The sequence below is a fragment of the Phacochoerus africanus genome, chromosome 7 (assembly GCF_016906955.1).
Source record: "Phacochoerus africanus isolate WHEZ1 chromosome 7, ROS_Pafr_v1, whole genome shotgun sequence".
NCBI lineage: Eukaryota > Metazoa > Chordata > Mammalia > Artiodactyla > Suidae > Phacochoerus > Phacochoerus africanus.
Window position 1 is genome coordinate 58,220,285 of NC_062550.1, and position 25,397 is coordinate 58,245,681.

The 25,397-nt window shown below is 36.3% G+C and overlaps 1 protein-coding gene across 1 annotated transcript in view; it reads right to left on the minus strand.

The window, feature by feature from the left end:
* Positions 1-617: 617 nt before the first annotated feature.
* Positions 618-25,397, minus strand: part of PIK3C2G (phosphatidylinositol-4-phosphate 3-kinase catalytic subunit type 2 gamma) — a 360,083-nt gene continuing 335,303 nt past the window's right edge. The window contains exons 32-33 of the mRNA XM_047787464.1: positions 12,066-12,191; positions 618-1,238 (exon numbers count right to left, since the gene is read on the minus strand). Coding sequence (XP_047643420.1) covers positions 1,086-1,238; positions 12,066-12,191 — 279 coding nt within the window. The 3' untranslated portion in view covers positions 618-1,085. The remainder of the gene's footprint in view (positions 1,239-12,065; positions 12,192-25,397) is intronic.

The following is a 25,397-nucleotide window of genomic DNA, read 5'->3' on the forward strand; positions in this document are numbered from 1 at the left end:
TTAATTGGCAGGAATTAAAAAAAAACCCTATTTAATTCCCTTAAAGTAGAAATATGTTGGGTTATTTACTCAGGTCATGATGAGTATGAAAGTAGGTTTAGAACTAAGAAAACTTTTTGTGGTGCAGAGAGGTTTTGATTGGAGGGGAGGGTTTCAGAGTTGGAGATCTTTGAAGTAGGGGATAATAAAATTTAAAATGTGATAATGCTTCTGGTTGGGTGATGACGAATTGGTTGGTGTTGGAGAGGGTGAAAAACTACAAAATAGTTTCATCCAAAAATTGGATTTAAGAATTTCAGGTACTTATGTTTGGTTCTTCTGATAGAAAATAATTCAGCATTCTACTGGAGCTTACTAATCCCTTCAATAAATTAGACTGTAAGTGGATATGAAGGTATATATTTAATTCAAATTTAAAAATTGTTGTTACAGATATACTTAAGTCATGAAGTAATTGGTGAGATTTATTTATTTGCTTGTATTTTCTGGAAAATACATTAAAATATTTCCTTTAATTGTAGGCACACAATTAAAATGTGAATGCATGTTTGATTTAAAAGATATATTAAAATTAAATGTCCTTTTCTTATTTATTTATTTATTTATTTATTTATTTATTTGCCTTTTCTAGGGCTGCACACACGGCATATAGAGGTTCCCAGGCTAGGGGTCTAATCAGAGGTGTAGTCCCCGGCCTACACCCGAGCCATAGCAATGCGGGATCCGAGCCTCATCTGTGACCTACACTGCAGCTCACGGCAACGCCAGATCCTTAATCCACTGAGCAAGGCCAGGGTTTGAACCTCTAACCTCATGGTTCCTAGTCGGATTCATTAACCACTGCACCACGATGGGAACTTATTTTACACATTGAATATTGCACAATCAATTGGAGAAAAGTTTCTAAGAAAATAATGAAACCCAGATAGAGAATAAATAACTATAAAAGACTGATCCTGATTTCTTTTTGTCCTTAGCACACCACACTATCTTTGATAACATAAATGCCCTGACCTTGTGATAGAGAGGCCCCAAAGTGAAAAAAAATACAAGTAGTTAATAAATGCATATGTTCAGAGTCATGCTCAAATTATATTGTTTCCTAGTGGATACCATTTTTCTTCATTGAGCAGAACACTACAAAGTCGGATGTTGATTGCTCCTACAAACGTGGTTTTGCTCTTCACAATAAGCATTAAGACATGTCCTTGGAGCTCTGTGACTTCATCATATACTACCTGAAAAGGGAGAGAATGATGAGAAGATGAGTCAGATTTGCTTAAAGGCATCTTTTAAAATACATTTATTTTAACAAAAATATTTGCATGCTAATATCTTGTACCTTTGAACAGACAGGTTAATGTTAGAATCTTTCATTCCTAAATCTAATTATGAAGAACTAAAGGATCTGCTAACACAAAGGAGTTTAATGACAGAATATTTCTCTAAGAAGCTTAGAATTTACTCTGATTCCTTTAATGATTGTCTACCCCTAACTTAGTAAGACTGTAAATCATTTTCTAGGAATAAGTTTCAAATACCCATCACCTTTTAACTGTCCTTGAATTTACTGTGCAATATGGGACCTTGAACACCATTTTTCTTTGTTGAAGGCTAATGGGAAAAGCAGACCAATCGCCATGATTTCCTTGTGTTAATTTAATGTAGTACAACAATGTTTTCTTCTACATGTGAAGAAGTTGCTCTATGGTTACTTTTAATTTATTTAAAATTATTTAATTTTTAGTTATGTAAATATATGCTCATTAAATAAAATATGGGGATGAGACAAAAAAAGAAAAAAGGAAAAAACTGTTTCTACCACTAGGAGATAATTATAGTTAACATTTTGATGTGCTTTTTGTTTTCTCTATATAATCACTTTTTAAGAAAATGAGCTGTAATTATGGTAGGAGTACAGTTTTGTGTCTTGCTCTTTTTCACTTACTAGTCATGCAACTGTTTTTAAAAAAGAGAGCTGTTCAACTATGTATTATAATATCCAAGAAGTAAGTCAGACATTACCACTGGATGCCTGCAGTGGTAAAGAAACTTTGAGTGTAGTACTATCAAGAAATTAGCTATCCATCTTAAAAGGAGGGGAGAGCTGTGTATAAATCCAACATGGTTGCCAAAGAAACTCCTTATAGCACATTTAGAAAAGGAGTTTCATATGATGCTACAAATGTGCTTGCTTTTTATAGCTAAGCTACAAGCTAGAAAGAAGCGTTCTCTATATATGCAAAAAAGAGTCATGGGAAACAAATTGAGAAGAAAGCCCTTCCCAGTGTGTATAGCTTTGATTCTGCCCATGGCACCATATTTGCCTACCATTTATGAACCATTAAGTTATCAATGAAATTCTGTTCAAGATTAATCTGTTAGCTGCTCTGAGCAATGTTTTACTTATCAAGCAAATACTAATTCACTCAATGGACATGAGATATGATATTATATGTTAATTTAGTCTACCCTGCTTCATGTGACAGCTTTTGGCTAACTACTTTTCTAGAATTTTACTCCCATTTCAGATAGGAGATTACCTTTTAAGTTTCTTAGGATTGCTTATTCAACTCATTCCATTTAATGTATTGAGTTCCCTGGGATAGTAAAGGATTTTAAGGGTTGCCTTAGAAATTTCTAAAGCCTACCAATGTAATTCGTCTTCTTTAATTGCAATGGGTTGCTCAGTGTGGACTCTGTGAACCACTGTTATCTCCTAAATGCTTATCTTTCCAGGACCTCAGAAAAGTAATCTCCTTCTCCTTTTCTCTACAGTGGTTATTTTAAACCGACTAAATGATCTTCCACTTTCCTCCCCATAACTCTTTCAGCAGATCAACTCATCTCTTATTTTACAGAGAAAACAGATGAAGGGGCCCACAAAGCATTGCTGTGTGTTTAAAAAAAAAAAAAAAAGGAATAATTATAAGCTGGGCTTTTGAAAAAAATCTGGCTTAGGAACTCTGTGAATCATATAAATTAGCGCTAAAGATAAAAATGTCTAGGGAACATATCAATGATTTATATTTACATGAATCTGTTATCAACTACAGATCCTCCTTGACAGGCAGTGGAGTTACATCCTAAAAATCCCGTGGTAAATTGAAAATATTGTAAGCCAAAAATGCACTTAATATACCTAATCTATCAAACATCATAGCTTAGCCTAGCCTACCTTAAACATGCTGAGAACACTTCCATTAACCTAGAACTGGGCAAAATCATCCAACACAGGAGTTTCCATTGTGGCTTAGCTGGTTAAGAACCCGACTAGTCTCTGTGAGGATGTGGGTTTGATACCTGGCCTTGCTCTGTGAGTTAAGGATCAGGTGTTGCCACAAGCTGTGGCGTAGGTCACAGTTACAGCTTGGATCTCATGTCGCTGTGGCTGTGGTGTAGGCCTGCAGCTGCAGCTCCTATTCGACCCTTAGCCCGGAAACTTCCATATGCCACAGGTACAGCCCTAAAAAGAAAAAAAAAAAAGTCATCTAACACAAAGCCTCTTCAATAATAAAGTGTTGAGTGTCTCATGTAATTCACTGAATGATAAACTGAAAGTGGAAAACACAATGGTTGTATGGGTACAAAAGTTGTTGTAGGTGTATTGGTTGTTTACCCTTGTGATTTCATGGCTGGGAGCTGCCACTGCCCAGCATTAGGAGAGAGTATCATTCTGCAATATCAATAACTTGGGAAAAGATCAAAATTCAAAATACAGTTTCTACTGAATGTGTATTGCTTTGCAGCATTGCAAAGTAAAAAAATTGCAGGTCGAACCATCATAAGTTGGGGGCCATCTGAATGTGTTTTCTCATTTGAATGTGGTGATAATAATATTTACCTTTTTAGCACTGTGATGGAGAATAAGATGAGATAATGACTATAAGCCTTACTACCAAGCCAGAAAACAGTAATGAGTTATAAGTGGAAAAGATCCATCAAATATACGTAATAAAGAACAGTTGTTTCTTGGAAGTTTGCCTTAGTTGACTGGAGATAACAGCTGTGGACAAAATTGAGTCTCCCAGGTATTTAGCAAGCTGAAATTCTCTAATAAATGACATTAGAAATTTATTGCCTTCCTGGTTAAAATACAAACATTTGAACTCCAAGGTTTATATTACTAATGGATTGTTCCCCTGTGTTTCATTATGCAAAAGTTATTTTCTTTATTTCTTTTTTTTTCTTTTCTTTTTAGAGCTGCACCCACGGCAAATAGAAGTTCCCAGGCTAGGGGTCAAATCAGAGCTGCAGCTGTGGGCCTACACCACAGCCACAGCAACACAGGATCCGACCTGCATCTGTGACCTACACCACAGCTCACAGCAATGCCAGATCCTTAACCCACTGAGCAGCATCAGGGATCAAACCTGCATCCTCATTGATACTACACAGGGTGGTTACCACTGAGCCACAAGGGAACTCCTAAAAATTATTTTCTTGAAAGTGACTGTAGTTTTATAAATGAGTAATCATTGCACATCATAGATGATATATATTTATTTTAATAGCTTTACTGCATCCATGATTTTTTAAAAAGCACTTTTTTCTTACCATGCAATTAGTGGGGAATGCTAGAGAAGTACACAGATGATAATATTCTTTGAGACTAAACAATTTAATATATATCTGCCTTGACATGAACAGAACCAAAAATGCACCACTCTTTTAATTTCACTTTATAATACTTTTTACCCATAGGCATGTGTCTTCTTAATTGCCTTCTGACAAACACTGAATTTGTAGGTTTGAAATTGTCACATCAAGTAAAAAGAATTGTTTGGGGTAATTTAGTATCTATTGAGTTATACACAAATATTCACTGTATGATATTTGATACTGGAGTCTAGTAAATAAATCTAAAGAATATTTTAATGACTGCCAGGGTATTCTAATAGTTGCAAGGGGAAAGTGAACTGTGCTTAGGGCTGATGGGAAGAAGGGTGAGAAGGCAGGACAATGAAAGGGAGAGCTCAAAGTGAGTGAGACCAGAACTCTGTGGGTGGAGAGAGAGGGTGATAGCACAGAAGAGTGTAGTGGATCAGTTGGGGCTTTGGGGTCAGGCAGTTCTGGAATTGAAATCTAGTTATATAGCCCTGATCAAAATATTTACCTCAAGGCCTCAATGTCTTCATTTGCAAATAGAATTTTCATCATATTGTGAGTATCAAATGAGAGAAGAATACAGATAACAATCGCCATTGCTTACTGAGTGTACCATATCCCTCACTCTATGCTAGACAGTCATGCACATTCTGCATGATATTTTAAGGTATGAGAAACAGAGCATTCTTCTATCCTTTCTAATATCCCCTTTATACCTTATAGTAGGATAATATCTAAGAAAGGAATACAATATATGAAATACATTGACTGTAGCAATATAATTGTTTTAAAATAGAATCCATCTTTCTAATGAATCACTAAAAAACAATAGTTTTAACCAGATGCCAAAAGCAGTAAAATAGAAAGAGCAATGGCATTGGAGTCAGTGCTCAGCTCTGCTTTTGAAAGCGCGTAGGGGCAGTTCTGTTAGCACTCCGACTGCCAGCCCCGCCCTCTTGAGCCTGGCCATGTCCTCCACGGGGATCTGTATATGACAGGGGTTTTCAGGAAGGCTGCTCGCAAAGCCTGCTGGGAATCACTTTGGGAAGTGTCAAGTAGACAAGCTTGGCCCTGTACCTAAGCTTTAATATCTTAAGAGTGAATCCCAAAGAGACACTAGGTCATGTTCCTGACCCAGCTTCTCTCAGGTCTGGGTATCGGGGGAAAGAGGGTTATGAATAAAAATTTAAAGAACTGTTTTCATGAAAAGCTTTGTAAGACATCAGTGATGCAGTGTATTTCCTAAGATATTTATATAAAAAAAGGGGATAAGGTTGTTCTCTCCCACATCCCGGAATACTGCATGGCTTTGGCAGTTTGAGAAATCCCAGGTGTGTAGAGGGGCTGATGTAGCAATAATTAGGAAGCAAAGCAGGAGGAGAAGTTAAAAATTAGGTGGATGCCATGGGATAACATACTGGGCTCCCTAGAAAGGGCACATACAGTTGTCCCTCAGTATCCCTGGGTTCTGCATCCAGGTGTCAATCAAACATGAATCAAAAATATTCAGGGAAAAAAATTCCAGAAAGTTCTAAAAAGCAAAAGTTGAATTTGCTGCACACCAGCAACTACTTACATAGCATTTATATTACATCAAGTATTACATGTAATCTAGAGATGATTTAAAATATATGAGAGGATGTGGATACATTATATGCACATACTATGTCATTTTATATGAAGGACTTGGGCATCTGTGAATTTTGGTATCCAGGGAACCAGCTCCCCTGTAGACATGAAAGGATGAGGGATGACTGTATAAGGTGCTTCTGAGACTGCACGGAAATAACTGAGGGGTTTCTCATAGAGATGGGGCCTAGATAACAGCTGAGGTGGCAAGAAAATAAAACCAGAGCTAAAACTGGTGCACTTTTTTGGGGGGTGTTTCTTCTAAAGATTCTTGTTGTATTGATACAGACAGAGCATAATGGGAGAAAAATAAAAATACTGTAGTCTTTTTTTTTTTCTTATCACTTTCTAAATTCAACCAGCTTCCCTGCTAAATTTGATGATACAAAGATCATTACTATTAAAGTAGTCATGTATCCACACATAAATTTACATTTCTATTCATCTGGGTTATGTTTAAATTGGAATTTGCTATGCAGAGACCATGGGCTATGTATTCTTACTTTTGCAACAATTTAAAATGTGTTCAATGTATAAAAAGTATGTCCAAGCTACAAGTAAGGGCTGATGGTGAAAGTACTACAGTGATTTCCAATCAATGGGCCATGAATGTGTGAGGATTCAGAAGTATTTGCAAGGCATCAGAAAATTTATGAACATAGAAAGCATTATAAAATAATCTCCATGCATATGCATTTACCACTTTTTTATGGTACATATAGCTTAAAAAATAAAATGCAAATTTTATTTAAACATCTGTATTTTCCCTTTTTTTTTTTTTTTTTTAAGAGCTGCACCCATGTTATATAGTAGTTCCCAGACCTAGAGGCTGAATTGAAGCTGCAGCTGCTGGCCTAAGCTGCATCTGCAACCTACATACACTGCACCTTGCGGCCATGCTGGATCCTTAACCCACTAACCTATGTCAGGGATTGAACCAGCATCCTTATGGATACTAGTCAGGTTCTTAACCCGCTAAGCCACAATGCAGACTCCTAAATTCCTGAATCGTTAGTGGCTTTTTGTCATTATATGTTTCCTTAGATTACAAGTGCTGAAGTACAACATAGAGTCTGAGAAGCTTCTTGATATTGACATACGGGGTCTTATACCCAGAAGGTATAGAAACTAGTCGTATTTAGTTGAGAGGTGTATATCTGTAGATGTTGACATCATGACAAATAATAAAATGTCAAAATATCTTTCCTCACTAAATTATATATAAGCGTGAATATATATTAAGTATTTGATAGTTTACATTTTAAACACATATACACAAAGTGTTCCTTATAAAGCTACCCCAAATATTTAATTCCACAAGTCTTTTAAGAAGTAGCTAAGTTTCGGAGATACTAACAAAGGTAAGACATTTTCCCTGTCCTCAAGAAGTTTTCAGTGTACCAGAAGCAAAGACCGTGTAGGACTAAGTAAGAGGTTGTAAGTGTAGTGTAAGAGTCTGTATTTGAGGTGAGCCTCAAAGTTGGCAGAGAAGGGCAGGAGAGGGTTACATGAGCTCCATTGCAGAGGTCCTAGGGACTATTCAGGGAATGACAAACTGTCTGTGTGACTTGAGAATGTGACTAAGTATGGGGCAGAGGAAGGGCATGAGCAAACTTTTACTCTGTGAAAGACCCTGAGAGAGGATGAAAAGACAAGCTACAGACTGAGAGAAAATATATGCAAACCTCACATCTGACAAAGGAATATTATCCATAGTATATAAATAATCTCAAAAGTTAGTAATAAAAATGAGTAAAACTGCAAACATCTAATTAGAAAAAGTATAAAGAGACATTTCAGCAAAGAGGATAGGCAGATGGGGTAAATAAGCACATGAAAAGAAATTCTGCATCATTAGTTACTAGATAAGTGTGAATTAAAAGCACAATGAGTGGAGTTCCCTTTGTGGCTCAGAGGTTAACAAACCCAACTAGGATCCATGAGGATGTGGGTTCAAACCCTGGCCTCTCTCAGTGGGTTAAACCCATCTGCCGTTGCTTTGAGCTGTGGTGTAGGTCATAGACACAGCTCAGATCCCGCATTGCTGAGGCTGTGGTGTAGGCTGGCAGCTGTAGCTCCAATTCAACCCCTAGCCTGGGAACCTCCATATGCTGCGGGTGCAGCCCTAAAAAGCAAAAACAAACAAACAAAAAGCACAATGAGCTTTCACACTATACCTTTCAATAACACCAGATGCTGGCAAAGATGTAGAGAAATTGGCACAAACATTGCTGGTGGGAGCGTAGAAAAAGTGATGGTTTCTTGAAAAACTATATACAGCCTTACCATACCAGTAATTACATTTTAAGCATTTGTCTCAGGGAAATTACAACTTATGTGTTTACACAAAACCCTGTACATCAATGTTCACAGCAGCTTTGCTTGCAATAGCTCCAAGCTAGAAATAACCCAGATGTCCTTTAATGGGTGAACAGTTAAAGAATCTGTCATACCACCATGTCATGACTGCTATTCAGCAGTGAAAACTGACAAACATGCAGCTACTTGGATGGATCACTAGGGAATTTTGGTCAGTGAAAAAAAGCCCAATCTTAAAATGTTACAAACTGTATGATTAGATTTATATTACATTTGAAATGACAAAATTATAGAGATAGAGAATAGATTAACAGATGTCAGGGTTTGGTGTGGCATTAGAGGGAGGAGAGTGTCTGTGGCTAGGATAGGGTAGCAACTAGGAATCCCTGTACCTTAAATGTTCTGTACCTTAAGTGCGGTGGTGGTCACAAAAGCCACACATGTAAAACTCATGAAATCTGAATAAGATCAGTGGACTGTATCACTGTCAGTTTACTAGTTGTGATATTGTCAATAGCCAAGCAAGATGTTACCATTATTGAAAAGAAATGGAAGGGTATTTGAATTATCTACATATTATTTCTTCTAACTGCTTGTGAATCTACAATTATCTGAAAACAAAAAAATTTTCTTAAGGTATATAAGGATGATACTGTTCCAAGAGATAACTCAGGAAAGCTACTGAGTCAAATTTTAAGGACTATAAATGCCATGCTTGGGATTATAGACATTATCCAGTAGGCAGTAGGGAACATTTGAAAAAAGTTAAATAGAATAATAATATGAGTATTTTTTGACACCTTAAATAGAATTCTGAATGACTTAATTGAAAAACCCAAGATAGGAGGCAGATAGGAGACTTCTACAGTAGCCAAAATTACAAAGATCTCAAACAAAGAATTAGTGCTGAGACAGAGGAGATATTTAAGAGGTAGGTGACTGGACAAGTGGAACTTAAAAACTTGGGGATTAACTGGACATGTGAGTGAGGGAGAAGGTGATGTCATTAGAAAGTATCTTCTGAGATGGCAAACAGAGGAGGAAAGTCTGGTTTAAAAGTCCATAGGAGACATCCTATAGAGGCTCTTTAATAATCGAGCAGAGGTACAGGTTTAAAGCTTAGGAGAGAAGCTAGGGTTTGAGGAATAAATTCAGATGCAATTTACCAACAGGTGATAAGTGAAAATTTGTAGACACATAAGATAATTTTGACTGTATATATCAAAAGGAGATGAAGGTAGATCATGGAATTCCAGCAAAAAACAGTAGTTTCAGAGGAAGAATATCAATGAAGGAAAATGAGAGAGTGGTTAGAGACAATAGAAAGGAATTAAGAAAAGGTAGAACTCTTTTGATGACTTTAACTTTGTAGTATAGTCAGAAGTCAGGGAGCCTGATTCCTCCAGTTCCATTTTCTTTTTCAATATTGCTTTGGCAGTTTGGAGTCTTTCATGTTTCCATACAAATTTTAAAGTATTTTGTTCTAGTTCTGTGAAGAATGTTATTGGTAATTTGATAGGGGGGAATAAATGGGGAGTTTGGGGTTGGTGGATGCAAACTATTACATTTAGAATGGATAAACAATGAGGTCCTACTGTATGGCATAGGGAATTATATCCAATCTCTTGGGACAGAATATGATGGAAGATAATATGAGAAAAAGAATGTATTTATGTGTATGTCTGGGTTGCTGTGCTCTACAGCAGAAATTGACACAACACTGTAAATCAACTATAATAAAAATTAAATTTAAAAAAGATTATCAGAGTTACACATAGATCATGGCAGAACTTCAAAAAAAAAGGTAGAATGGAGTTCCTGTCATGGCGCAGTGGTTAACGAATCCGACTAGGAACCATGAAGTTGCGGGTTTGGTCCCTGCCCTTGCTCAGTGGGATTAAGGATTCGGTGTTGCTGTGAGCCGTGGTGTAGGTCGCAGGCGTGGCTCGGATCCTGCGCTGTTGTGGCTCTGGCGTAGGCCTGTGGCTACAGCTCCGATTCGCCCCTAGCCTGGGAACCTCCATATGCCACAGGAGCGGCCCAAGAAATAGAAGAAGAAAAAAAAAAAGGTAGAACTCAAGAAGCAAAAGGGAAGTGTCAAGATATGGGGAGCAGGAGTTCCCGTCGTGGCGCAGTGGTTAATGAATCTGACTAGGAACCATGAGGTTGCAGGTTTGATCCCTGGCCTTGTTCAGTGGGCTAAGGATCCGGCGTCGCTGTGAGCTGCAGTGTGGGTCACAGATGCTGCTTGGATCCCGAGTTGCTGTGGCTCATGTAGGCCGGTGGCTATAGCTCCAATTAGACCCCTAGCCTGGGAACCTTCATATGCTGCAGGAGTGTCCCTAGAAAAGGCAAAAAGACACACACACACACACACAAAAGAGATGGGGAGCAGTTAACAGTGCTGCCATCTAACTGTGTAGGAGAGAAGAGCCTGATGGCTTGGTGGACTAAGCAGCTGGGAGTCTATTGATGCCGCCTGAATAAAGCAGCATTAGTCAAGGTCAGAATCTACACTGCAAAGAATTACAGGGTGGGAAGGAAGAGATGAAGTGAGAGCAGGAAATGTGAGTTAATTTTGCAAAAGTTTGGAGGTGACAGCAAAGGAAAGAAACTTTGGATGCTTTAGAAAGGCCGAATTGAGTTTGTTTTGCTTTTTTAAAATACTTCTGAGTTGAGGATCCAGTGGGTGAGATAACCTTAAGACAAGGTGAGCAAGGGAGTTCCTGTTGTGGCACAGTGGGTTAAGAATTCGACTGTGGTGGCTTGGGTCACTGCAGAGGCACAGGTTTGATCCCTGCCCAGAGCAGTGAGTTAAAGGGTCTGGCGTTGCCACAGCTGTAGCTGTAGCTCAGACTCAATCCCTGGCCTGGGAACTTTCATATGCAATGGGTGTGGCCATTAAAAAACAAAACAAAATGAAATAAAAGGTGAGCAGATAGTCAGCAGAGCAAGAAACAGAGGAGATGGGAAAGGATGGAATCAAGAGAATGAATATATGGTTTGCCTTAGAAAGAATTAGGGAATAGGATGCTCAATCATATAATACAAATGAATTAGCTGTACATGACATAAATTAATTTGTGTTTTGTACTTATTTTGATCAGCTTTTCAAAGGAGATTTTATGAAGTTTATTGTTATACTCAGATTAGACTATAATAAAGTTATTAAGTAAGGAAAACCAGGTAAAGAAAAATAAGGTTAGAGAAAATAAGATGAAGTCAGGGATAATGTTAGTAGGTGAAACAAATGCCATATAGTCTTGTGCTCTTGCTGAAGGCTGCCACAGTTTGAAAATTGGTTCATAAGCACTTTGAGAGCAGTTTCTGTATTTTCCAGTTCCTATAGCATCAAGAACAGTGATCAGCACACAGTGGCTATTTTGGGAAATGTCTTCCCTTTATGGAATAATGCTGCCGATTACTGCAAATTTTCCATATTTGGTTGTTAAGCTGAAAAATGGAAAGAAAAATACAAAACAACTGGACAAGAGATGAATCATACTTACAATTTCATTGTAAGTGGGGTTGGTACATTTTGGAACAGATTTTGTTTTCCTCCTACGAATTTCACTGGGGTATGGTAAAAGATAAAATTCAACATGTGCACTGGGCACAGAGCCATCTGGGAGATGCTGCAAAGAAAAACGGTTATAAATATTAATGTGTGTTGCTATCAAAGAAAACAAATACACAGCTACTAACTATCTAGACCAAAGGCAGGATCAAGATTTATTACAGTCACTGTTTATCAGAAAATAAGAGAACAATCAAAAGGAATACATCACTGCTCAAAAATAAGCCCAAAATACAGCTTAAAAGATGAAAACTGTCCATTTTAAATTGAGTATTGTGTCATAAAAGCCCATTAAATATAATTTACTCTAGGTTTTTCTATAATAGAATCTCAATTTGCATTTTTGACAGAAATGGTCAAGAGATGAGCATAAGCCACTGGCAGAGACAGGAATGGAGTGCCTCAGGATAACGTACACCACTTGAAAATCAGAAAGTTCAAGTTTAACCATACAGTAAGAGGTAGCATTTAATGATATGTAAATGTATATTATATAATAGCATATTTTCCAACAGAATTTAATTAAAATGTCAATTAGACCTACAACTTTAATGTACCAACAAGATTTTAATATAGTTATAGTAATTTTATTATCTAAATTAGCCTAATATATTTTGGATAGTCCTTTTAAAATTGTGTTCTACGGAGCCCCCAAAGTTGTCCAGGTTGCCTCCTGATGGGTAGATCAAGGACACTGAATGAATAGGCCTCTGGCTTCCCTCTTCCTAGCTTGTCCTGGCAATCCTCTCCCCTCCCCCCGCCCCCCCCCTGCACTTTCCCATTCTGGCTTCAGAACTTCTCCCCTCCTTTTCCGCCTTTTTTTCTTATGGATATTTTATTTCTTAATAAATGTGAAAACTGAGTACACTGTTTTAAAAATGTGAAAATGCCATACTTCAGAGAAATAGATTCTAACTTTGTGACCAAATGGAGTAAATTGTACTAAAACTATGCATTCTAGTTTGCTAAAATGAGAGATGTTCATGTAATTTATATTTAAAGTGGATGATTTAAAAGTCAAAATTGGGGAATTAAATGCTTATCTTGATGAATACACTCTAACTATTAAATCAGTAGTTTTCAACAAATATTTTTATTCTGAATCACAGGGATACTCACATGTAAATATCCAGTGGCTCCCCAGTGTCATTAGCTTTAATTTTATGTCTGTCTTTGGCCTCCAGGAAAGTATATTGGAAGGTAAGAAACTGTGATACATATTACTATAGGCCTAACTTTTATTACATTCTAATTTACATGGCAAAAATATGCCATTAGGAAAATATGGTTATTATTATTCACAAAACAGATAAAAATACATCTGGACACACATACATCAAAATGCTTAGACTGTCAAAACTGCTGCTTTAGATGGAGCTCAAGGTATCCTTTCCCACCTCGAAACCCTCCCTCAGGAAGAGGAGCTCTGAAATGTGTCAGTGGCATGATGGAATTTTCTGTGACACAGAAAAACACTGCTGTTGATATTTGATAGAGTGGATTTTGTGCACGCATGCATGTGTGTGTGAGAGAGAAGAATGAAGAGAATCCATTGGTTTTGTTCTCTGTAATTTTTCTACCATTGGGCTTGGGGGTAACCATACCTATAATTACTGTATTCTCCATCTTAGTGGTCAGAATCATGATTCTGGAAAAGGACTTTCTGCTCATGATCTGGGCACCCCCATTTGCCAACTATGTGGCTTTTGATATATATCTTAAGTGTTCTGTGGATCAGTTTCCCAACCTGTTAAATGAGGATAAAAGCAAGATCTATCTCATAGAATTCAAAAGATTAATAAAATAAACCATGTGATGTGAGGATAGTACCTGAAATAGAGTAAAATTCAATAAATGTTTGTAACTACTTTTATTTTCTATGAACTGAACAGGAATGCACTATATGCACTGATTGGACAAGACACCTTGAATGTACTATGACATTTATGAGCAGGATTTTGAAACTTTGGCACTATTGGCATTTGGAACCAAATAATTCTTTGTTGCAGGGGGCTGTTCTGAGCATTGAGAATATTTTAACCATATCACTGACCTCTGCCTACCAGATTGTGATAGCACCATCTTCCCGGTGGCGACAACCAAAAATGTCCCCAGACATTGCTAAATGTCACCAGGGGGCAGAAGGGAAGCATAATTGATCCCAACTGAGAAGCACTGATGTAGATGTCTCCCAAATGAGACTTTCTGATTCATCCTTACAACCCCAGCTTAGTGACCTGTGACTATTTCCATAGGCACCTTTGTAGAAACTCTACCCAAAATCTACCTTGTCCTTCTTCATCACTCCAAAACTGATTTTTTTCCAACTTGTTAAAACAGTATTAAGTGATACTTTTCTCTAGTGTCTCCCTTGTCATTGATCTTCAAATCCAAGTATGTAGCAAGATCAATATCCTCCCTATTTTCCATGGTTCATCTGCCACCACAGATCTTTATTCCTAACTTACTATAATTAGATTTTAATTACTTTTGATGTCCCAGTCTTCCCACTTCCATCCTTCACCCCGTATATCATCACTGTTGTAGTTAACCTTTCTGTAAAGCTGCTTTGATCATGTTACTTTTTTCCTTAAAACATTCAAGGATTCCCCATTGAGGAATAAACTCCAAATCACAGAAGGGGAACCAGCCTTAACCAAGCATTTAGAAACTAAAGGTTTGGGCTTCCGTTTCCAATGAGTGTCTTTAATGAGTTTCTTGAATATCCAATTGTTTTCATTTTTATTTTTTTCAGGGCCACCTGCAGCATATGGAGGTTCCCAGGCTAGGGGTCGAATCGGAGCATCAAATCAGAGCTGCAGCTGCCAGTCTACGCCACAGCCACAACAACGTCAGATTGGCGTTGTATCTGCGATCTATACCACAGCTCATGGCAACACCAGATCCTTAACCCACTAAGCGAAGCCAGGGATCAAACCCACAACCTCATGGATTCTAGTAGAGTTCGTTACCACTGAGCCACAACAGAAACTTCTGCAATTAAAATTTTTAAATCCTCACTTGAGGTTGGGCCTTCCTTTTTTTTGTTTCTTTCCTTTCATATCTATGCCTTCCTCTCATAACATTCCTTCCTTTCATAAAAGTCCTATACTTAACACAGTACTTGACTAAGTAAATAAATAGGTAGCAAATGACTGAGTGAATGAGCTATAAAATTCATAGTGCCTAGATCTTTGAAAATAGTTCATAGCTATTGGCTGAATCATTATTTACAATGTAATATAAAAACCAAAAGTCTTGCTAACTTCCTAAGATTCTGTTTAAGTAGTTTCTCTTAACCTATTTCAACATTTCTTATTGTAATACCAAGCATTTAAAAGCTCACAACAGGGTAAAATATATGTATCTTGGGGTCTGTTTCCAAGATCTATCCTAGGTATTCACCCTGAATGCTACACTGTTTGAAGACATCTCTCTGCTAGAGCTATCTTCTTATCCACATCATTACATCAGGAATATCTGTGTAAAGGTTGGTTTGTTATGTCCGATATCTTAATGCTCTGCTTCTAAAACTTCGACTTTATCTTATCTCTCAGATTACGGTAGACAATTAGACTTGCTACTCTTTCTGATTCCTTCTTGCCCCAACTGGAGCAAGACTGGATCATCATTACTTGTATTCCATCTCAGAACGAATCCTTGGTCACCATGCCTTCCTCCTGGAGACTTGATCTCTAATGGCTGTCTCTCTTTTCCTGAGACCTTGTTTACTCTTCTGTGATAGCCTCCCCACCTCTCTGGACTTCTGCCACTAACTCATTAAAAATCTCCTTGACAGGAGGCACAGCAGGTTATTTAAATCTTCTAGGAGTAACGATGACCTGACAGCTGCTTGGGGGCCTAATAGATGGTGCAGTGTGAGCTAAAGTCATATCTTGGTGCTGCATCCCCATGCCTTGTCTCAACCTCCTACAGTTTTCCCCTCTGTGTCCTGCTTGGTGGAGTACATGGGAGAAACAGAAATAGGGACATTCAATTTAATTGGCGGAGTGCCTGCCAGGAACGTTTGTGTGGAGGCAGGGAGCTGGACCCACATTAGGACCAGGCACTCCCTGCAGAGGAAATAAATGTCTTATACATATTTACTATTATACTGTTTTTTGAATGTATGTAGGTGCTTTTGTTAACACAGTTTTAACATTTAAAAGCACTACTGCATTTGTAGTAGTTTTAAAAATTAGTTTGTATTTCTTAGATGTATCAGATAGCAAAGGGACTTTAATGATACCTGAAAAATCATTTTTTTTTTAAGTTTAAAAAGAGGTCCCTCGGAGTTCCCATCATGGCGCAGTGGTTAACGAATCTGACTAGGAACCATGAGGTTGTGGGTTCGATTCCTGGCCTTGCTCAGTGGGTTAAGGATCCGGCGTTGCTGTGAGTTGTGGTGTAGGCCGCAGATGCGGCTTGGTTCCCACGTTGCTGTGGCTCTGGTGTAGGCCAGCAGCTACAGCTCTGATTAGACCCCTAGCCTGGGAACCTCCATATGCTGCAGGAAGCTGCCCTAGAAAAAGGCAAAAAGACATACATACATACATACATACATACATAAATAAATAGAGGTCCCTTTAGCTGAAAAGATTAGAAATGAAAGCCTTAGGATATTCTCATCATTCATTGGTGGAAGAGACTCCTTTCTCAACCAAAGAGTAAAATATAGGGGAGTTTAGCTTGGCTATTACATTGTAAAAATTAAAATGTATGTATGTATGTGTATTAGTAAGTTTCTGTCCACAATGTTGACTTCTAAATTGTGTTGTTAATAATTAAATATACTAATTTTTTGCCTTCATTTCTTACCTCAGATTGCATACAGCATTTCAAATGGCTTTCAATGCTACTTTTGTTGCTCCAATGATCAATGAGTGAAAGTATCTTGAGAATATGATTAATTTATCAAAATTGAGGGAAAAAATAAGCAGTAGCATGTTGGTGTCAAAAAACAAAGCATAATATCAACTGTGAAGTAAATAAAATCATCTCACATCATAGGGCATGCCAGCGATTCTTCAGTATTTTCATATGTTTATATGAGGGAGATGCTTATTTTTCATACATAGTAATAATAATAGCTAACATGTAATGAATATTTAATTTATTTAAAGCACTCTCTTAAAATAATCCTTAAGCCAGTATTGTCTTTATTTTATTTGAAAGAATTTTCCATCCTATGCTCTTAACCACTACCCTACATAGTCTCCCTACAACAAATGCAAAGGAAACTGTCAGATTCAAATTAAGAGCACTTCTAGATAAAACTTTATCAGGAATGTGATGAAGGTACATGGTTTAAAAATATCAGACACTTTGGAAACGTAGATTAATCCAAAGTTTAATTGTATTTAATAGGTTATTATCTTTTTGATGAATAATTTATGAGACTTTTCCCTCAAGTTTTTTTAAACTTAAATGTTTCCAATCATAGGATAATATAGGCTTTGGTAGAAATCAACTGACGATGATTAAAATATGATAGAACTATCAAAACCTGAGGTCTATGCCAGTAGCAAAACAACATAATAAAAAAGCATTTTCCTCACCTAGGTGCCTGCCAAATTACAATTTTGAAAATCAAGCTGGCCAGCATGAAGAGGGTCTTTTTATAAAATGACAATGTACAATAAAAATACTTGTGATATGTGGTCTGCTGTATGCTTCTGTTAAAGAAATGATGTGTTAGTTAATGGTCCCAGTCTTTCTGTGTGTTAGTTCATGTAGAATGGGATGATTTCAGGTCTTCATGAATTTAATTAGGATAGTCTTCTGCTTCATTTCACACCAGCTTAAGCCTTTAATAGAACTCTTGTCATCAATAGGTGATTTCCAATATATATATATATATTTTTTCAATCAAATCAAAAATCAAACTACCTTGTGTTTAGCACTTTTGATGGTCTGTGAAAGGCACAGAAAAATGATCAAAATAGTTTCTGCTTTCAAAGCAGTAAGAGTTCCTGTTTGGCTCAGTGGGTTAAGAACCTGACTAGTATCCAGGAGGACATGGGTTCGACTCCTGGCCTCGCTCAGTGGGTTAAGGATCCAGCATTGCTGTGAGCGGTGGTGTAGGTTGCAGACAAGGCTCAGATCTCTCACTGCTGTGGCTGTGGCGTAGGCCTGCAGCTACAGCTCCGATTCGAACTTTAGCCTGGGAACCTCCATATGCTGTGAGTGTAGCCCTAAAAAGACAAAAGATAAAAAAAAAATAAGTCAAATCAGTAACAAACTCATTGGTATGGTCATCTTATATGTGTGTGTGTGTGTGTGTGTTTAAATTTTAATCAACTTAATGTAGATTACAACTAGAGAGAAGTCACAGTCTAGCAGATAGAATTCTTCTGACTCAATATAAACGATTGAATTACTTCTGAACATCCAGAATTCTAATTAGGGCTTCAAACTTTATCACTAAAGTGTCTTGTGAAGTTTGGAAAAATTATCCATTTCTCACTCTTAATAGCATATAACAAGTAAGGCGTTAAACCTCATTTATTTTTCACAATCTACTCAATAGCAAGTGCTGAAGAACTGTTTGTGAGTTACTTGGTAATTAAGCCTTTTCTTTCTTTCTTTTTTAAACTGAACCACTTTAAATTATTTCAATTTCCTAACCCTTAGCCTCTACCTCAGGTGCTGAGAAAACTGTACAAATAAGTGAGAGAGACTATGTTTTGTTATTGATTGTTAAAGAAGTGTGAAGAATAGTTGAAATACTGAAAGATTAGATTTATGATTTTGTATCTGATAGTATGGGAAAGATTACAAAAAGCAGAAACTAGTAATTGAGAGGTAAAATATAAGAATATTTTTACCCATATACCTCAAATATTTGCCTTGATCCTGACTAACTTAACAGTTTTATCATTATTTAAATAAAGATATAGATATATGATATTCAGGTGTCAACAATCTGAGTGTTATGGCCAACATGCCGAATCAGATAATCAGGACTGAGTTATAAAGGGCTGGCTGTATCTAACAATGTTAAGAAAATAGACTAAATATCAAGTTCTTCCTTTGGGTTTGGAAAACTCATTCTGCAAATCCAGGATGTGAAAATCTTTCTTTAGGAATTCCTGTTGTGGCTCAGCAGTAATGAACCCAACTAGTTTCCATGAGGATGTGGGTTTGATCCCTGGCCTTGCTCAGTGGGTTAAAGATCCAGCATTGCTGTGAGTTGTGGTGTAGGCTGCAGATGCATGGCTGTGGCTGTGGCTGTGGCCGGCAGCTCCAATTCAACCCCTAGCCTGGGAACTTCCAATTGCAGTAGGTGTGGCCATGAAAAGCAGAAAGAAAAAAAAAGAAAGAAAACAAAAACTTGGTTTAGCAATAACACTTGGAAAAATATTTGGTTATGTTATATGATTACAGGTTTAATATATTAAAGGTTTAATATATATATTTAAATATAATATAAATTAATAGGTTTAATATATGAGCCAGAGATTGCTAGCTACAACCTACACTAGGATTATCTTCCTATCTATCCATCCATCAATCTATCCACCCTCTTATCTGTCTATATGTGTATTTCACTTAGCATAATGCCCTAAAGGTCCATCCATGATGTCACAAACTTGACAAGACTTTCTTCTTTTTTATTGTTGAATAATATTCCATTTTGTGGATATACAACATTTTCTTTCTTCATTTGTCCACTATGGACACTTAGTTTGCTTCCATATATTGACCATAGAAAATAATGCTGCAATGACTATGGAGGTACACATATTTTGAATTAGCATTTTAATTTGCTTTGAATAAATTCCCAGAAATATTATTGCTGGATAATATGGTAGTTTTTTAAAATATTTTGAGGAACCTCCATACTATTTTCAATAGTGGCTACGCCAATTTACATTCCCAACAGTGCACAAGTGTTCCCTTTTCTCTACATCCTTGCTAACACCTGATATTTCTTGTCTTTTCGATCATAGCCATTCTATATATGAAGTGATATCTCTTTGTAGTTTTGATTAGCATTTTCCTGATGATTAGTGATATGGAGCACCTTTTCATGTACCTGTTGGTCATCTGGATGTTTTCTTTGGGAAAATGTGTTTTCAGATCATCTGCCCAGTTTTTAATTGGATCGTTTTTTGTTTGTTTGTTTGTTTTTTGTTTTTGCTAAGTTGCATGAGGTCTTTGTATATTTTGGACACTAGTCCTTTACCAGATATATGATTTGTAAATACATTCTCCCAATCAGTAAGCTGTCTTTTCATTTTGTTGCTGGTTTACTTTGCTGTGCAGAAGCTTTTTATGTTGATATAGTCCCAGTTGTTTATTTTTGCTTTTGCTGATTTTGCTTTTGGTGTCAAATCCAAAAATCATCACAAAGATCAATGTCAAGGAGGCTTTTTCTATCCTTCTTCTAGGAGTTCTATAGTGTCAAGTCTTACATTCAAGTCTTTAATCCATTTTGACTTAATTTTTGTGTGTGGTAAAAGACAGTGGTCCATTTTCATTTTTTTTTAGCATATGGCTATCTAGTTTTCCCAGCACCATTTATTAGTGTTTTTTTTCCCCCTATTATATATTCTTAGCTTATTTGCCATAAATTTGTTCTTTATCAAGATTGCTTTGGCTATTTGGGGTCTTTTTTTGGTTATAAGTTTGTGGAAAATGCCACTGAAATATTGATAGGGATTGATTCAATATTGATTCAATATTAATTGAGTCTGTAGATTGCTTTGGGTAGTGTGGACATTATTATAACGTTAATTCTTCCAATCCATGAGTATAGAATGTTTTTCCATTTATTTTTGTCTTCAGTTTATTCTGATGTTTTAATTGCTTTCTGCGTACAAGTCTTTCACCCCCTTGGTTAAATTTACTTCTAGTTTTATTTTTTATTCTTTATTTTTTTTTGCTTTTTAGGACAGCACCTGAGGCATATGGAAGTTTTCAGGCTAGGGGTCGAATCAGAGCTACAGCTGCCGGCCTTTGCCACAGTCACAACAATTCGAGATCCAAGCTACATCTGCAGCTACACGGTAACTCAGGGCAACGCCAGATCACCTACCCACTGAGAAAGGTGCATCCTCATGGATCAAACCTGCATCCTCAATGGATACTAGTTGGATTCTTTTCCCCTGTGCCATAATGAGAACTCCCTACTTCTAGGTTTTTAGTTCTTTTGAATACAATTACAAATGGGATTGTTTTCTTAGAAACTCAAGTGATTTCTATATATAGGAATTTTCTGCTTTTTGGAAGTTTGCTTTATGCTGCTTTGCTTTTACAAGAGACATACATTAACACCCTTTTTTTGCTAACTGAAAGAAATCCAAAGAGGATTTTTGCTTTTATAAGTAAAAGGGAAAAGGGAAAACAGTGTTCAGTGTTTTTTTTGTTTTGTTTTGGTTGCTGTTGTTTTTGCAGCAAGATGACAAAGGTAGCATGAACCCTCAGCAGTAACAGTGGTACAGCCAAGCTCGTTCCCAACAAACTGTACTCAGCATCTCATCATCAAGCCACGATATCTTTGAACTGTATCTTTACCACATCTGTGCTTTACCACAATTTATTCTGTGCTTTGCCACAATTTATTCTGTGAATTTGTTACCAAGATGTGGCCTAAGATAACTGTTTTTTCATTTTTGTCATGCCAGCTTATGAAAGACATCACAGAGCAGTGAGGGAAATGAATTGATTTTATATCCTGCAACTTTGCTGAATTCATTTATTAGTTCTAACAGTTATTTGATGACGTCTTTAGGATTTTCTATATGTAATATCATGCCATCTACAAATAGTAACAGTTTTACACTTTCCCTTCTAATTTGGATTCTTTTAATTTCTTTTTCTTGCCTAACTGAATAAAAGTGGTGAGAGTGGGTATCCTTATCTTGTTCCTGATCTTTAAGGAAAAGCTTTCAGCTTTTCACCTTTGAGTTTGATGTTAGCTGTGAACTTATCATATATGACCTTTATTATGTTGAGGTACATTCCTTGACATCCTTGTTGAAACTTTAATCATAAGTAGATTTTGACTCTTGTCAAGTGTCTTTTCTGCCTTTATTGAGATGGTTATATGATCTTTATCCTCCATTATGTTAATGTGATCTACCACACTGATTGTTTTGTGGAAATTAAACCCTCCTTTCATACCTGGAATGAATCCCATTGGTTCATGGTGAATAATCTTTTTAATGAATTGTCGAATTAAGGTCACTAATATTTTCTTGTGGATTGTTGCATTTATGTTCACCAGGGACATCGACAATTTTCTTTTCTTTTAGTGTTACTGTCTGGTTTTGGTATCAAGGTAATGCTGGCCTCATAAAATGAGTTCAGAAGTGTTCCCATTTCTTTTCTTTTTTTTTTTTTTTTTTGGTAATAGTTTGAGAAGGATTGATAGTAAATGGTGGTAAAATTTGGAAGGTTTCACCAGGGAAAATTTCTGGTCCTAGTGTTTTCTTTGTTGGGAGGTTTTTATTTATTTATTCAATCTCCTTATTATTGGTCTATTCAGATCTTCCATTTCTTTGTGATTCAGTCTTGGAAATTTATGTTTCTAGAAATTTATTCATTTCTTCTAGGTTGTCCAACTTGGTGTATAATTGTTCATAATTTCTGATCCTTTGCATTTGTATGGTATCAATTTCACCTCTGATTTAATCTATTTGAACCTCTCTCTTTTTTTCTTTAGACAAAAGTTTGCCAATTTTTGTTTACCTTTTCAAAAAACTAGCTCTTAGTTTCACTGATTTTTTCTATTATTTTTCTCATATTTCATTTATTTCTGCTTTGATCTTTGTTATTTCTTCCTTTCTGCTAACTTTGGGCTTAGTTTGTTCTTCTTTTTCTAGTTGATAGAGTTGGGTTCTTTATTTGAGATCTTCTCTTTTTTAAAATATAGGCATATATTGCTATAACACATCTCTCTTAGCACTGCCTTTACAGCATTTTATAGGTTTCATTATGTTGTGTTTCCATTTTTTCCCCAAGGTATTTTTTGATTTCTCTTTTGATTTCTTCTTTATACATAGATAGTTCAGGAATGAGTTGTTTAATTGCTCCATATTTGTGTATTTCAATCTTTCCTCTTTTTATTGATTTCTAGTTTAATACCATTGTGGTTGAAAGATCCTTGCTATGATTTCTATCTTCTTAAATTTGCCAAGACTTTTTTGTGAAATATATATAATCTATCCTAAATTATATTCTGTGCTTGCTTGAATATATTTTCTGCTGCTTTTGGATGGAATGTTCTGTACATATATATTTTGTGCATTTGGCCTAAAGCATGGTTTAAGCCCCACATTTTCCTCTTGTTTTTCTTTCTTGATGATCTATCCATTGTTGTAAATGGAGTACTGAATTCCCTACTAATATTATATTGTCTATTTCTCCCTTCAGATTTGTTTCTATTTCCTTAATATATTTAGGTGAACCAATGTCGGGCAGATATATATTTATATTTCTTATATCTTCTTGAGGAATTGACCACCTTATCATTATATAATGAATTTGTCTCTTGGTACCATTTTTTGGCTAAAGTCTATTATTTCTGATATAAGTAAATCTACCTTTGCTTGCTTTTGTTTTCCATTTGCATGGAATATCTCTTTTTCATCCCTTTACTTTGAGCCTATGTGTGTCCTTAAAGCTCAATGTGCCTCATAGGCAGCATGTGGTTGAGTCTTTTTTTTTTTTTTAAGTTCATCCAGCCACTCTATGTCCTTTGATTGGCTAATTGAATCCATTTACATGAAGAGTAATTACTGATAAAGATTTAACTAATGTCATCTTATTGTTTTCTGTTTCCTGTTTCTTTCTTCCTCTCTTGAAACCTTCTTTTGTGAATTAAGGATTTTCCACATGGTATGCCTTAATTCCTTTCTCTTTATTCTTTGTGAATCTACTGTAGGTTTTTGCTTCATGATTGCCATGAGGCTTACACAAAACATTTTATACATATAATAGTCTATTTATGCTGATTACCTCAATCAAAAACTCCACCCTTTTGCTCTTCCTTTTTATGTTATTTAAGATACAATTTACCTCTATTTATATTGCTTACTCATTAACAACTTATTTTAGCTATATTTTTTCCATTTTTTAAAAAAAATTTATTTTTATGTTTTAATTGTAATCAATTGCTATTTCCCGAATACATTTTTTTCCCTACTGTACAGCATGGTGACCCAGTTACACATACATGTACACATACTTTTTTCCTACATTGCCATCCTCCATCATAAGTGACTAGACATAGTTCCCAGGGCTACACAGCAGGATCTCATTGCTTATCCATTCCAATGGGAATAGTTTGCATCTATTAACCCCAACGTCCCAGTCTATCCCACTCCCTCCCCCTCCCCCTTGGCAACCATAAGTCTATTCTTCAAATCCATGGTTTTCTTTTCTGTGGAAAAGTTCATTTGTGCTATATATTAGATTCCAGATGTAAGTGATATCATGTAGTATTTGTCTTTCTCTTTCTGACTCACTTCACTCAGTATGAGAGTCTCTAGTTCCATCCATGTTGCTGCAAATGGCATTAGTTTATTCTTTTTATGCTGAGTAGTATTCCATTGTGTGTATATATATACCACATCTTCCTAATTCAGTCATCTGTCAATGGACATTTGGGTTGTTTCCATGTCTTGGTTTGCAGTGAACATGCAAATGCATGTGTCTTTTTCAAGGAAGGTTTTGTCCAGATATATGCCCAAGAATGGGATTGCTGGGGTCATATGGTAGTTCTACATTTAGTTTTCTGAGGTTCTCCATACTGTTTTCCATAGTGGTTGTACCAGCTTACATTCCCACCAACAGTGCAGGAGGGCTCCCTTTTCTCCACATCCTCTCCACCATTTGTTATTTGCAGACTTATTAATGATGGCCATTCTGACTGGTGTGAAGTAATATCTCATGGTAGTTTTGATTTGCATTTCTCTAATAATCAGTGATGTTGAGCATTTTTTCGTGTGCTTAAGCTATAGTTATTTTTAATACTCTTTTCCTTCAACCTTTATATAAGAATTAAGTGGTTAACACTCCACCATATTACAGTATTAGAGTATTCTAACTTTGACTATATGTTTTACCTGGGATTACACATTGAAAAATGTGTATATATATATGAAAATATATACATGTTACCAATTAATATCTTTTTATTTCACCTTGAAGAACTCCTTTCAGAATTTCTTATAAGGAAGGTTTAGTGGTGGTGAGATCTTTCACCTTTTGTTTGTCTGGGAAAGTCTTTATCCCTCCTTCGTTTCTGAAAGACAGT